The sequence below is a fragment of the Pelobates fuscus genome, chromosome 5 (assembly GCF_036172605.1).
Source record: "Pelobates fuscus isolate aPelFus1 chromosome 5, aPelFus1.pri, whole genome shotgun sequence".
In the NCBI taxonomy this organism is placed as follows: Eukaryota; Metazoa; Chordata; class Amphibia; order Anura; family Pelobatidae; genus Pelobates; species Pelobates fuscus.
This window is the reverse complement of record NC_086321.1, coordinates 237,152,372-237,167,506: the sequence shown is the minus strand read 5'-3', so window position 1 is coordinate 237,167,506 and position 15,135 is coordinate 237,152,372. Positions and strand designations below refer to the sequence as shown.

Sequence of the window (15,135 nt, the reverse complement as noted above, 5' to 3'; positions counted from 1 at the left end):
GGTACCCTGACAGTACCCCCCCTCTCAGATACGCCCACCGGGCGGAAGGAACCGGGGCGAGATGGGAAGCGGAGGTGAAATGCTCTGCGAAGGCGAGAAGCATGAACGTCCTCCTGAGGTACCCAACTCCTCTCCTCAGGACCATATCCCCTCCAGTTGACCAGATATTGCAATTTTCCCCTTGAAATTCTGGAATCAACGATGGAGCTTACCTCGTACTCCTCCCGACCCTCCACCTGAACAGGACGAGGCGAGGAGACTTTAGAGGAGAATTTGTTGCAAATAAGAGGTTTCAACAAGGAGACATGAAAAGAGTTAGGAATGCGTAAGGCAGGTGGCAGAGCAAGGCGATACGCAACCGGATTGATACGAGTGAGAACCCTGTAAGGGCCTATGTAGCGAGGAGCAAATTTCATAGATGGAACTTTTAGTCGAATATTCTTAGTACTTAGCCATACCCTATCCCCAGGAACAAAAACAGGAGCCGCTCTTCTATGCTTGTCAGCGTGTTTCTTGAACAACGAGGAACTATGTAACAGAATTTGCCGAGTCTGATCCCATAATTTCTTCAGGTTGGCGACATGATCATCAACCGACGGTATCCCCTGAGAAGAGGAAACCGAAGGAAAAATCGAGGGATGAAAGCCATAGTTCATGAAGAAAGGGCTAGAGCGAGTTGAATCGCAAACAAGGTTATTGTGTGCGAACTCCGCCCAAGGAATCAGACCGACCCAATCGTCCTGGTGTTCGGAAACAAAGCAACGCAGATACTGTTCGATCTTTTGATTGGTACGTTCAGCAGCTCCGTTAGACTGAGGGTGATAGGCCGAGGAGAAGTTCAATTTGATGCCCATTTGAGAACAAAAGGATCTCCAGAAACGTGAGACAAATTGAGAGCCTCTATCAGAAACAATCTCCGAAGGAATCCCATGTAGGCGAAAAACCTCTCTTGCAAAAATCTCCGCCAATTCAGGAGAAGTCGGAAGTTTAGGTAATGGCACGAAATGGGCCATCTTAGTAAATCTATCCACTACCGTGAGAATAACAGTCTGTCTCTTGGAAGCAGGCAAATCAACGATAAAGTCTATGGACAAACAGGACCAAGGTTTCTCAGGAATGTCCAAGGGGTGTAACAGGCCACATGGAGATGCATGAGGTAGTTTAGTCTTGGCACAAGTTTCACAAGCTGCGACGAACTCCTCAATATCTTTTCGAAGTGAAGGCCACCAGAAATCCTTGGATATCAAAGAGTATGTCTTGCGAATACCAGGATGACCAGCTATTTTACTTTCGTGAAAACACTGTAAGAGCTCCAGTTGAAGTTCAGGAGGAACAAAGTTTCTTCCCTCAGGAGTGTTTCCGGGAGCTAGATGTTGTGACTTCAAGATCTGGTCAAGTAGCGGAGAATGAATTTTGAGACTGGTATTAGCAATAATATTGCATTTGGGTACAATGGAGGACATAAGTGGTTCAACTGAAGCAGAGGGCTCATATTGGCGAGATAGCGCATCGGCTTTAGAATTCTTTGACCCAGGTCTGTAAGTCAGAACGTAATTGAAATGGGTAAGAAACAACGACCAACGAGCCTGCCTGGAGGACAACCGCTTAGCCTCTCCGATATAAGACAAATTTTTGTGGTCAGTTAGAATGGTAACAGGATGTAATGTACCTTCCAATAAATGTCTCCACTCTTTCAAAGCCTTGATAACCGCTAGTAATTCTCTGTCACCAATGTCATATCTGCTTTCAGTACCGGTCAATTTTTTAGAGAAAAATCCACATGGATGTAATGGTTTATCAACCCCCAACCTTTGAGATAGGACAGCACCTAAACCAGTCTCTGATGCGTCTACCTCAAGTAGAAAAGGCAGAGAAGTGTCGGGGTGAACTAAAATTGGAGCGGAAGCGAAAAGCTCCTTGAGAGTTTTGAACGCAAGGAGAGCTTCAGTAGTCCAATTCTTAGTATCAGCCCCCTGTTTGGTCATATTAGTGATAGGTGCGATAATGGAAGAATAGCCCTTAATAAAGCGCCTGTAATAATTAGAAAAACCAATAAATCTCTGTATGGCTTTAAGACCTTTAGGTAAAGGCCACTCTAGAATGGATTGGAGCTTATCCGGATCCATCTTAAATCCCTCCCCAGAGATCACATAGCCGAGAAAGGTTACCTGGGTTTGATCAAAGCTACATTTCTCCAACTTGCAGTACAAGCCATGCTGGAGAAGCTTGTGCAAAACCCTCCTGACTTGCTTGTGATGAGTCTCAATCTCACTAGAATGAATGAGTATATCATCTAGGTATACAATGACGCAATCTTGCTGAAATTCCCTAAGAACCTCATTTATCAGATCCTGGAATACAGCTGGCGCATTGCATAACCCAAAAGGCATAACAGTATATTCATAGTGACCATATCGAGTATTGAATGCCGTCATCCACTCATGTCCCTGCTGGATTCTCACCAAGTTATATGCCCCTCTGAGGTCTAACTTGGTGAAAATTGTAGAGCCCTTCAAACGATCGAAGAGTTCGGTGATCAAGGGAATCGGGTAGGCATTTTTAATGGTTATCTTATTCAAGCCTCGATAATCAATACAAGGTCTCAAAGAACCATCTTTCTTTTTAACAAAAAAAAATCCAGCCCCGGCAGGGGAGGAGGACCTCCTGATGAATCCCTTGTCTAAATTCTCGTGAATATACTCCTCTAGAACTGAGTTCTCTTTAGTAGATAATGGGTATACATGACCTCTGGGAGGCATGGTACCAGGGAGTAGGTTAATTTTGCAATCAAAGGACCTGTGTGGGGGTAAGGTATCGGCTCTCTTTTTGTCAAATACTGCCTTTAAATCTAGATACTGAGGCGGAATTTGTGTCTCTGTAGGATTGTCAGAGGTAGTCGATGTATTAGTTAATCCGAGAGGTAAGACCTTCCGCAAGCATTTCTCTTGACAATTCTCTCCCCACGAAACTATCTCCCCTGACTCCCAATTAATAATAGGGTTGTGTCTCCTCAACCAGGAGTACCCCAGGACTATGGGAATAGACGGAGAAGAAATGAGCATTAAGGATATATCCTCTTTATGTAGGATGCCAACAGTTAAGTTAATCGGTATGGTCTCATGGAAAATAACAGGCTCAAGTAACGGTCTACCATCGATGGCCTCAACAGCCAGTGGTGTCTCTTTTAACTGGGATGGGATGGCATGCTTGGCAACAAAACCCTGATCTATAAAGCTCTCAGCAGCTCCAGAATCGATTAGTGCCATAGTCTTTACTACTCCCTTCTCCCACCTCAAAGAAACGGGTAACAGAAGCCTGAACTCTTTGTAATTGTGAATAGAGGACAAAGTAGAAACACCCAAGGCCTGTCCTCTAGAGAAACTTAGGTGCGAGCGTTTCCCGAACGATTGGGACAATTTAGGCGTAAATGTCCTCTGACTCCACAATACATACATAAACCCTCCCTTCTTCTGTACTGTCTCTCTCTCTCTGTGAGATGAGTACTGCCTATCTGCATAGGTTCAGAAATACGTAAGTCCTCGAACTCAGAATTTTGAAAGGTAGGCGCTAGTTTAAAGGAGGGTCTACGGGTCCTATCTCGAGTGTTCTGCCTCTCTCTTATGCGTTCATCAATACGAGATATAAAAGAAATTAAATCCTCCAAATTCTCAGGGAGTTCTCTAGTAGCGACCTCGTCAAGAATTACATCTGATAACCCATTCAGAAACACATCTATATAAGCCTGTTCGTTCCACTTAACTTCTGCCGCCAAGGACCTGAACTCTAGTGCATAGTCCACAAGTGTTCGATTGTCCTGTCTAAGGCGCAACAGTAATCTAGCTGCATTGACCTTTCTACCAGGAGGGTCAAAAGTTCTTCTAAACGCAGCTACAAAGGCATTATAATTATAGACTAGTGGATTATCATTCTCCCATAAAGGATTGGCCCATCTCAGAGCTTTCTCAATGAGTAAAGTAATAACAAATCCAACCTTCGCTCTATCTGTAGGATAAGAGCGGGGTTGTAATTCGAAATGAATGCTAATCTGGTTCAAAAAACCACGGCACTTCTCCGGTGACCCGCCATAACGTACTGGTGGGGTAATACGGGAAGAAGCACCTACAGTGGCTACCTCTAGACCTGAGACTGCAGGAGAAATAGAAGGAGTACGTGTCTCCTCAGGTGGGTTACTAGCACGAGACAAAAGTGCCTGTAGTGCTAGAGCCATCTGATCCATCCTATGCTCCATGGCGTCAAACCTGGGATCAGAAGAACCAAGCTGACTGTTTGTACCTGCAGGATCCATTGGCCCTGTCGTAATGTCAGGATCGGGACAGGGATCCAACACGCAGAGTACAAAGAGTGGAAAGGTACGTATACCGGGCCTTAGAATGGCCGGACTAACGTACCGAGAGTAATAGAGAATAGTCAGAGACAAGCCGAGGTCGAGGGAACGGGAAGACAGATAAGCGAGAGACAAGCCGGGTCAAGGGAGAACAGAGAAGCAGGGAAGTACAACAAGCCGAGTCAAAACCAAATAGAGCAAACTAGAATACCAGAGCACTGAGTGACTAGACAAGCTAGAACCACGACAGGGCAATGAGCTGAAGAGAGAAGTAAGCTTAAATACCCTGGCTCTGGATGGTAATCACGCCTCTGACAAGTGCCGATTGGATATCGGACACTTGAGTGACAGGTCGCTCGTGATAGCGTCATGACGTCACGTATTGAGCGTCCTGCTAGAAAAGGATGTGGATTCCTCGCGGCCGGTGTTTAAGTGGCTGGATGGACCGCGAGGAAGGGAGGAAACAGCTCGCCTGGACGGATAAACCACCAAGTCTCTACCTCCCTTAGAGGTAGAGACCTCAGGTACCCTGACACACACACACACTGCACCCCTGACACTTACCGCACCCTCACTCACACACAGACACACTGCACCCCTGACCTCACAGCACCCTCACTTACACACACACACTGCACATCTGACCTCACAGCACCCTCACACACACACACACACTGCACCCCTGACACTCACAGCACCCTCACTCACACACACACACACACACACACATACACTGCACCCCTGACAATAACAGCACCCTCACACACACAAACACACACACACACACACACACACACTGCACCCCTGACACTCACAGCACCCTCACACACACTGCACCCCTGACACTCACAGCACCCTCATTCACACAAACACACTGCACCTCTGACACTCACAGCACCCTCACTCACACACACTGCACCTCTGACACTCACAGCACCCTCACACACACACACTGCACCTCTGACACTCACAGCACCCTCACACACACACACCGCACCCTCACACACAGCTTCCTCACACGCACATTGCACCCTCACGCAAACACAGTACCCATCACTCACACACAGCACATACACACACTGCACCCCTCACACACACACTGCACCCCTCACACACACACTGCACCCCTCTTGCACACACACATACACACGCACACACACACACATCACCCTCACACACACACACACTACAAAATACTCTTTCCTGGCATTTTTGTCTCCTGGTATCCCATCTATGGAGACACCAGAGACAAATTTCAAGCAAACACAGTGCAAGCATGTAAAATTGCTTGCGCTGTGCAGAACAAATACAGGGCCTTTTCTCATGCTAGAGCTCTTCAGCAGAGCTCTGCGCATGGTCTGCCCTGCATTGAACCAACAGGCTCACTTTGTGATGCAGCGTGCTTGTCATTGGTGATGACAAAACACACCCTATCTGGCCCCTCGCCCTTTTTAGTGGGCCGCTGTAATTAAAAAAAAAATTTCTTCCCAGTCCGGCCCTACCTGAGAGTGTCTGAGATTGAGTATTTTGTGTGTATGTGCGATGTTTTGTGTATATGGGGGGCTGCCTGTGGCCTTTGTGCCGTTTGTTTAAGGCCAGGCAATGTATTATGACTTTGTGTGTATGATGATTGTCTTCAGGGATGACTGTGACAGGGTGAGTAAAGGTGTAACTGTGGCAGGGTGAGTATGACAGGGTAAGGGACTGAATGAGACAGTGTTAAGGGAGGTTAGTGTGACAGAATGAGGAAGGGCAAGTGTGAAATGGGCCGACAGCGTGGAAGGGAAGGACAGAGTGTGGAAGGGAGTGACAGAGTGTGAAAGGGTCACAGAAGCAAAAGGACACAGGCAACACTCCAGGATCAAGAAGGTAAGTTTATTTCTGAAAACACCACCTCATAAAGTGCAAAGTGCAACGTTTCAGCTCAACAGATTAAGCAGCCTGCTTTTTTGGGAGCAGCATTGTTGTAATTGTTTTTATTGAATATTGGTCTTTATTGGTCTATTGAGGAAGTCCCATAAGAGGACGAAATGCGTAAGACCAAATTTTCTTTTTATTGCAATTTTAAACTTACTACCAATAAACCTCTTTTCTACTCATCTACCTGTCGGAATCCTGCATGGTTCCTGATATTGGGTGATACCTGATTCTAAGAGGGAGATATTAGCCCCTCAAATACCAGGAGAGGCACCATTAGATCACATTTAACTCCAAAATCCTGTGAGTGCTATCTTTAGCAGGGATTATTACATTTCTATCAATTGTATTATGCTATGTTCTTTTTTTAATTACATTTTAGGTTTAGCAGCTGCATCCCACGTGTATTCTATATTTTGGCATGTATGTATGTCATATATATGTATGTCAGTATGTATATATGTCAGTATAAGTATGTATGTCGGTATGTATGTATGTCAGTATGTATGTGTGCATGTATGTCAGTATGTATGTGTGTGTATGTCAGTAGGTATGTATGTTAGTATGTATGCATGTCTGTATGTATCTCAGAATGTATATCAGTATTTATGTATATATGTATGTATGTCAGTATGTATGTATGTGTGTATGTATGTATGTGTGTATGTATTTCACTGTCAGTATGTCAGTATGTATGTCAGTATGTATGTGTGTAAGTCAGTATGTTTGTATATGTATGTATGTGTGTGTATGTATGTCAGTATGTCAGTATGTATGTGTGTATATATGTATGTCAGCATGCATTTATGTATGTGTATGTCAGTATGTATGTATGTGTTTGTATGTATGTATGTATGTGTATGTATATCAGTTTGTATGTCAGTATGTATGTATGTGTGTATGTATGTCAGTATGTATGTCAGTATGTATGTGTGTATGTCAGTTTGTATGTATGTATGTATGTATGTATGTCAGCATGTACGTATGTTAGTATGTATGCATGTGTGTGTCTGTATGTATGTTAGTATTTGTCTGTATATGTGTGAATGTCTGTTTCAGTATGTGTGTATGTTTGTTTCAGGATGTGTGTCTGTTGATATGTTTGTGTGGGTCAGTATGTGTGTATCTTTGTGTGTGTGTGTATGTGTGTGTGTGTGTCTGTGTCCTTTTGTATCAGTGCAGGAGTCTTTGTGTGTATTCTGTGTCAATGTTTGAGGATCTGTGTATGTGTGTGTCTGTGTGGGTATATATTTGTGTGTGTATCTGTGTGTCAGTGTGTGTATTTGTATGTGTGTCAGTGTATGTGTCTGAGTATTAGTGTTTACATTCAAACATGCTTACATTCAAACACAAATTGTGTGTGTGTGTGTGTGTATATATATATATATATATATATATACACAATGTAACGGCACCCCCAGGCATAAAAGGGGTTAAGCAATGTTTGGGAGATATTCCCCTTCCAGAGACACAGGCAGCTACTGCAGAACACCAAACTACCGAACTGGATACAAGGGAATGCTCCAAACTCCCGAACTGGATCATGAATAGCTGCTAGCAGACGAACAGGAAAAGCACCCAAGCGGCTTACACTCCTAGCAATCAGTCTCTAACAGCATACAGTAAATCCCCCCAAGAACGAGACAGAGCTCCGTGTTGAGGATCAAGCAGTGATCAGACAGAGCTGTGGGTTTATTCTTACACATTAGTACCACTCACAGGGTTTTGGAAAACAACCAATAAACACGTACAATACACTAAGACACTCCCACACAAAATCCTCCCCTCTGCCTGTGATACAATTACCTTACACAATGGGTTACTGTAATTATCACAGGCAGAGAAATACAGTTTTTCCACATTATTCATAACGTTATTCAAAACGTATACATCACATTCACATAAAACTTACATTTTCAGAATCAGCATACTCCAAATACAAACATATGTCAACATCATCCAAATTGGTCCAGTTGTTCAAAAGATAGATTGAAGTCCTTTGTGACCAAATGAAGCATGGCCAGTTCCAGAGAGTCTGACCCAGTTCCAGAGCGTCTGCTATCCTGGAGATAATTGGGAAGTAATCCAATTATCTCTAAGGACAGAGGCAAAACTCCATTGAACACATGGTAGCAAAAGACAATAAAATACATAAAAATATATAACTGTGCAGCTATTGCATAAAACAGGTACATTCAACATATCCCCAGATAGCTTAGATCTGAGCGCACATTATTGCTGAATGGCGCTCAGATCACATACATACAGTTCAATTGCCATGGAGCCAAAGTCTTTCACATAGTGTTTTGGCATAGCTATCTGGGGTATCACTGTTCAAATAGGGCAAGTACTGAATGACCCGGCTTTCGTGTCTTTGCAGGGGAAAATCAAGCGTTTCAACATGGGGCCATAGTCTAAAGGCAGCAGACGGGCAACCAGGCTCCTCCAATGCACAGTGGCGAGATTGGTCTCGTCACACACACACACACACTATTCACACAGTGCATCCTCTACACACACATTGCATTCCTTACACATGCACTAACACACACTGCAGCCAATATGCAAACACACACTACATCCACAAAACACACACCCTATTTATTTGTGTACTGGATCAGAAATTCATTCCCTTCTCCTTCATAGTCACTAGTATTTTATATTACTCATAGATGTGAAATGACAACCTAAAATTTATAGCAATTATATTGTTGTTGTTTTTTTAATTTACTGTGCAATTAGCTGTTTATGTTTTGGATTCATGAGATCAATGTCATACATTGGAATTAGTCATGCTTGTTACATTGTGACTGTCTGCTAATTATGACACAGTAAGCTCATACACATTGTAATTGCCACATACAAGCCTTGCTGAATGCAAGATTAATGTGTGATAAGCTAGTTATTATATGGATAGCCCAAGCTAATGAAAGAAAACTTTCCAGTTCTTATGTTATTCAGTGTAACACATAAAGTAACATGTGTGAATTTACCCCAAGCATAAAAATGAAAATATTGTTTTCTGAATATCGGTGGTGATAAATAAATGTAAGTGTATCGATCATCCAGACCCTCACTAAATCTGGGAGGAGCCAAAAAGAAGGAGCAGGAGACAGTCATGAAGCACCATACATTTATATTAAAAGACATTTGGGGTTAATCATTACAGTGAGAATTTAAAGTGAATTTAATGTGAATTTCAATTTTAAATTTAAGGCCAAAATAGCTGAATTGGAAAAATTCTTTAAGCCAGGTATGCTTCTAGTTTGGTTGCTTTGGCCTAAAATGTGAAATTTACTTTTAGTTCACTTTGAATTTTCTCTTTAGTAAATAACCCCAAATATTTTACTCATTGATTCTCTTATAGGTTCATAGCACATTTTCATATCCTTCTCTTTGCTAGGCATGCTGTTGAGTATGGGAAGGTACTCCCTGTAATGGATCCCCTATACTCTGGCAGAGTATTTCCGTTAGTAGTCTCCTGAATCCCAAGTGCTGCAGTGACTATAACTCCTGTTTCCAGCAGAGTAGTGAATAGAGCTCACAAATCCCCCAAACATGAGCCTAGACTTCATGAAGGGGTAAAACAAATGTTTAATGGGAGCCACACACGGTCTTTTATGTAACTCTCCATGCAAGGGGTTTCCTTAAACATATTCCAGGGGCATTCCCCTATGGAACTGAGAGGGAACTAATAACAAACAAACATTCCACATACTCCCCTGTGCCTGAGAGATAATTACCTGAGCACATAAACATATACTTACATTATCTCTCAGGTACAAAAACATACAATTTAACAAACCCCCAAAACACATGAAATCCCCACAAAGTCACATCCTAATAGCTCCAATCTGGGTGAGCAACATATCTAAAAATAACCCAGATAGGTTCAGGGGTTCAGGATTTTCATGGAAGTCAATTATTTGACCGACTGTGCACATGGTCCTATGCCCAAAATAGTTCCAGGAAATCAGGGCTAACACAGCCTTTTTTAGGAGCACAAAAGTATGTAAAACACTGAACGGAATCCTTAAGTTACTTGTGTAGCCTGTTCCCCTTGTTTGTGGGAATGATGATGGAAGTCCAGTGGTGTTCGGGAGTTTCTGTGTCCAATTTTAGTTCCATGAGATTTATGCCCAAACATCGCTGCTTGCGTTCGCGGGAACAAGATGGCCACCATCTCGTGGGCGTTCGTACGAAATGTGGCTACCTTGACGAACACTTAGAACACTGCGGTGGAAATTGCTACAAAGTATTAACTGGGCTTAACAAGCACCCGGGTGGTCTCTGGTTCGTGTGGCTGTTCGGTTCCCATACAATTGCACAAACAAGCCTTTTTTCAGTGTATTTGGCATGGTCCATAATCCTGGAGCAGGAGGCTGGCTAGCAGGCTCATCCAGGAACCCGTGACGAGGTTCGGTTCGTCACACTCCCTATTGAATGTTTGTGTAAAGGCTGTCAGTATGGGTTATATTGCAAGGGGCATTATATATATATTTATTGTGTAGTCCTGGCCCATTCCAAAAACTGCTACCTGCCTTTAACATTTTACATATTTTAATTGTTGCTAGCTTTTGGTCTCATTCCATATTATCTCTTGTAGACTGTGAGTACATTAGTCATCTTGCTCTGGACTGTAAAAAATAATGCAAGATGCACACAATTATTCTTTACGTTTGTTTCTTGTTGTCTAATTTTATATAATGCACTTTAATTCCTGTTTGTACAATGTAGCTATTGTTCAGTGCTACAGAAAATGAAAGTATTGCAATTAATACTAGTTGACCTAGTATACCTAGGTAACATATCAAGGTGTAACTAGCTAGACTGTGAGTTTGTTGCATTTGGTGACTGCAACTAGTTTGCTTTCTTTAAGGCAAACAGCTAATTCAAGATAGTTGAAAAATCAGTGCAACTCAGCCTTTAGTGGATAGACCCTGCTGTAAAATAAGATCCATGAGTATTTGTTTTTAACAATTTATACATTATTTATTTGTATCCATCTTATATTTAAAGGGCACTCTAAGCACTAAAACACTACATCTTAATGTAGTGGTTTTAATGAATGAACTATGTCCTTGCAATCGGACAATTGTAAGCATTGTCATTACTGAGAAATGGCAATGTTTAAATTTGTCAGGCATAGTGCCTATAATAGCTGTCAATCAATCAATCAATCAATCTTCCTCATGAAGACTTTCAAATATTTAAAGTCTTCATGTTTAACCCCTTAAGGACACTTGACATGTCTGACGTGTCATGATTCCTTTTTATTCCAGAAGTTTGGTCCTTAAGGGGTTAAAGTCATCATGCACAGCATGCACAATGTAAAAGTTTCTTACAGAGGAGCACTGGTTTCATTTCTTTTCTATGAAAAGCATCAGATTGACTGAGCATAGCAATTACCACACATGCACAGTAAGTCCTCAGTGCTTCTCTATGTCACAACTGGAAATGACTGCAGCGCACACTGTGTTTTAAAAATATTTTATAGATTAGTATCAAACACAGACAGGCCCGGACTGGCCATCGGGCAAACCGGGCAAATGCCCGGTGGGCCGCGATGGCCACGGGCCGAGGAGATCCAGCCGGTCTATGCAGGGCCGGCGCTATCCGAGCGCCAGCCCCGCTGTGTTGCATGAAGGGCCGGTGGGGAGATAGAAGATCTCCCTCACCGGCCCACATGCTCTCAAATGCGGCCGCCGGCTGGGAGAGAGAGGGAGGGAGCCAGCTTGCCTGGAGAGGCGGACCCGGCGGAGCTCTAACTTGCAGCACCGCCGGGTTTCTCTCGCGAGATCTGGGCCGTTGCCATGGCAACCGGCCCGGTCTCGCGAGAGTGAACTCTAGCCCGAAGGCTAGAGTTCACTTACCACGAGGACCACCAGGGAAGGATGTCATCGCCCCCCTTCCAGGCTACAGGTAAGAAGGGAAGGGGGGAGGGGATATTTATTTTTATAATTTAAAAAAAAAAAAACTCAATATTGGCATTTACCTGCCTCCCCCCAATACACAATCCTTGCAAACACACACATCACCCTCACCCAGCACCCTAACACTCACACTCACACAGCACCCTAACATTCACCCATCACCCTAACATACTCACCCATCACTCTAACACTCACACAGCACCCTAACATTCACCCATCACCCTAACATACTCACCCATCACCCTAACATACTCACCCATCACCCTAACATACTCACACAACACCCTAACACTCACACAGCACCCTAACATTCACCCATCACCCTAACATACTCACACAGCACCCTAACATACTCACACAGCACCCTAACATTCACCCATCACCCTAACATACTCACCCAGCACCCTAACATTCGCCCATCACCCTAACATACTCACCCAGCACCTTAACATTCACCCATCACCCTAACATACTCACCCAGCACCCTAACATTCACCCATCACCCTAACATACTCACACAACACCCTAACATTCACCCATCACCCTAACATACTCACCCAGCACCCTAACATTCGCCCATCACCCTAACATACTCACCCATCACCCTAACATACTCACCCATCACCCTAACATACTCACCCAGCACCCTAACATTCACCCATCACCCTAACATACTCACCCAGCACCCTAACATTCACCCATCACCCTAACATACTCACCCAGCACCCTATCACTCACCCAGCACCCTAACACTCACCCAGCACGCTAACATACTCACCCAGCACCCTAACACTCACCCAGCACCCTAACATACTCACCCAGCACCCTAACATACTCACCCAGCACCCTAACGTACTCCCCCAGCACCCTAACGTACTTCCCCAGCACCCTAACGTACTCCCCCAGCACCCTAACGTACTCACCCAGCACCCTAACGTACTCACCCAGCACCCTAACGTACTCACCCAACACCCTAACATACTCACCCAGCACCCTAACGCTCACCCAGCACCCTAGCTCAAACAGAACCCTAGCTCAAACAGCACCCTCACTCACATAGCACCCTGACACACACAGAACCGTCAAACAGCACCCTAACACATAGCACCCACACACAGCGCCCACACACACAGCGCCCTCACACACACACATACTGCACCCTCCCACACACACACAGCACCTTCCCACACACACTATGCTCCTCACAAATGCACACTACACCCCTCACACAGCAGCCTCCACACACGCTGCACCACTCACACACACACTCACTAGATCTCCTATACGCACTCCTTCACACACACTAGATCCCCTACACACAGACGCTGCACCACCTACACACACACTACATTTCTGACATACACACTCTGGATACCCTATGCACACACTAGATTCCAGTTAAGCAAACACATAGTGTCTCCATAAATGGGATACCGTGAGTATCCCAATTATGGAAACCCCTGAGACAAGTTTCAAGCAAACACAACGCAAGCATGTTATTAAATTTGCTTTCGCTGTGCAGAACAAATACAGGGCCCTTTTCTCATGCCCTGGAAGAGCATTGAACCAACATGCTCACTTTGAGATGGGGCGTATACAAAACACACCCTATCTGGCCCCGCCCCCTTTTCAGTGGGCCGCTGTGAATAAAAAATGCCCGGGCCGAATTTTTTCCCCAGTCCGGCCCTGAACACAGATGTGTGTATTGTTGAACTTGATGTGCTTGAGTTTTTTCACAACCTTAATGACCATAAATATGTCAATGTGAGATAGTGTCTGTTAGTTAAAATGCTTTCTTGAAGCACTGATGTTTGAGAAATTGAAGATAATCATTATAGCTATGCAACGTACCTCTTTTTTTTACATACATAGCAATACGCAGTTAGCACCACAACTTCTATGATTAGGAATAAAGCTGCGGAGATTAAACCAATTTTCCATGGTTCAAATCCCATTTTTTCGCATGTCGACGTGAAATCTGTGAATAAACAGATAAACGAGATTAGATCTCACAATCATCTCAACATTCAGTACAGCATTCTTTGTCAATGTGAAATAACTAGCATGCACAATCCAATTTCTTACTTTATTAATCTGAGGAATAATTTCCAGCTCTGTTCTAACAGGCAGTGCTTTTTTGGCAGCTCAATGATGAGATTTTTCGGCTCTTTGTTTCTGTCTTTGTCATACTTTTGCAGATAAAGAGAGTCTTTTGTGTTCTAGTGCAGGGAAGCAAGGGGATCTTTATTTTTCTTCCATGTGACTCATGGAATAAGAGACAATTTTTTTTTTTTTTTTTTTTTTAGCATAGTCAGCAATGAAGCAAAGGAACATAGACCGGTTGCTTCGTAGCATTACAGGTCCAGTAACAGAGATTGAATATCACTTCTGTTAACAGTTCCACATCCTGAGCTCATTATAGTCATACTGTTAACCTTTTGCTATGACTTGACTTCTATAACTATTTCATTTAAGAGGGGATGGTATATAGAGAAACTTGAATTTATAAAGCTGATTTACATGATAAGCACACTATGAGCTACGGGATACTGCTCTCTCTTGGTGCTCCTCCTACCTCTCCCAGCGCTCTTTCAGTGTTTCTTTCTCTGGTTCTGCCTCTTCTCCCCAACCCCTCTCTGTCGGCGTCCCTCAAGGTTCTGTCCTCGGCCCCCTATTGTTCTCTATCTATACTGCCTCCCTTGGTAAACTCATCAGCTCCTTTGGTTTCCAATATCATTTATATGCAGATGACACGCAAATCTACCTGTCCTCCCCTGATCTCTCTCTGCCCATCTTGACTCGTGTCTCTGACTGCCTCTCTGCTATTTCCAACTGGATGGCTGCTCACTTCCTTAAACTCAACCTGTCCAAAACAGAACTTCTAGTTCTTCCTCCCTCAAGTGCTGCTACTCCTGTTGTCTCCATCCAAGTCAACGGCGC

The 15,135-nt window shown here is 43.8% G+C and overlaps 1 protein-coding gene across 3 annotated transcripts in view; it reads right to left on the bottom strand.

Annotated features, from left to right (window-relative positions):
• The window catches only part of LOC134612781 (uncharacterized), a 66,419-nt gene that overhangs the window by 8,616 nt on the left and 42,668 nt on the right, over positions 1 to 15,135 (bottom strand). For 2 of the 3 annotated variants that reach the window (XM_063457221.1, XM_063457222.1), the window contains exon 4: positions 14,047 to 14,173. In XM_063457221.1, coding sequence (XP_063313291.1) covers positions 14,047 to 14,173 — 127 coding nt within the window. Of the gene's footprint in view, positions 1 to 14,042; positions 14,174 to 15,135 lie in introns of all 3 variants that reach the window. The other variant, XM_063457223.1, reaches the window with a different exon arrangement.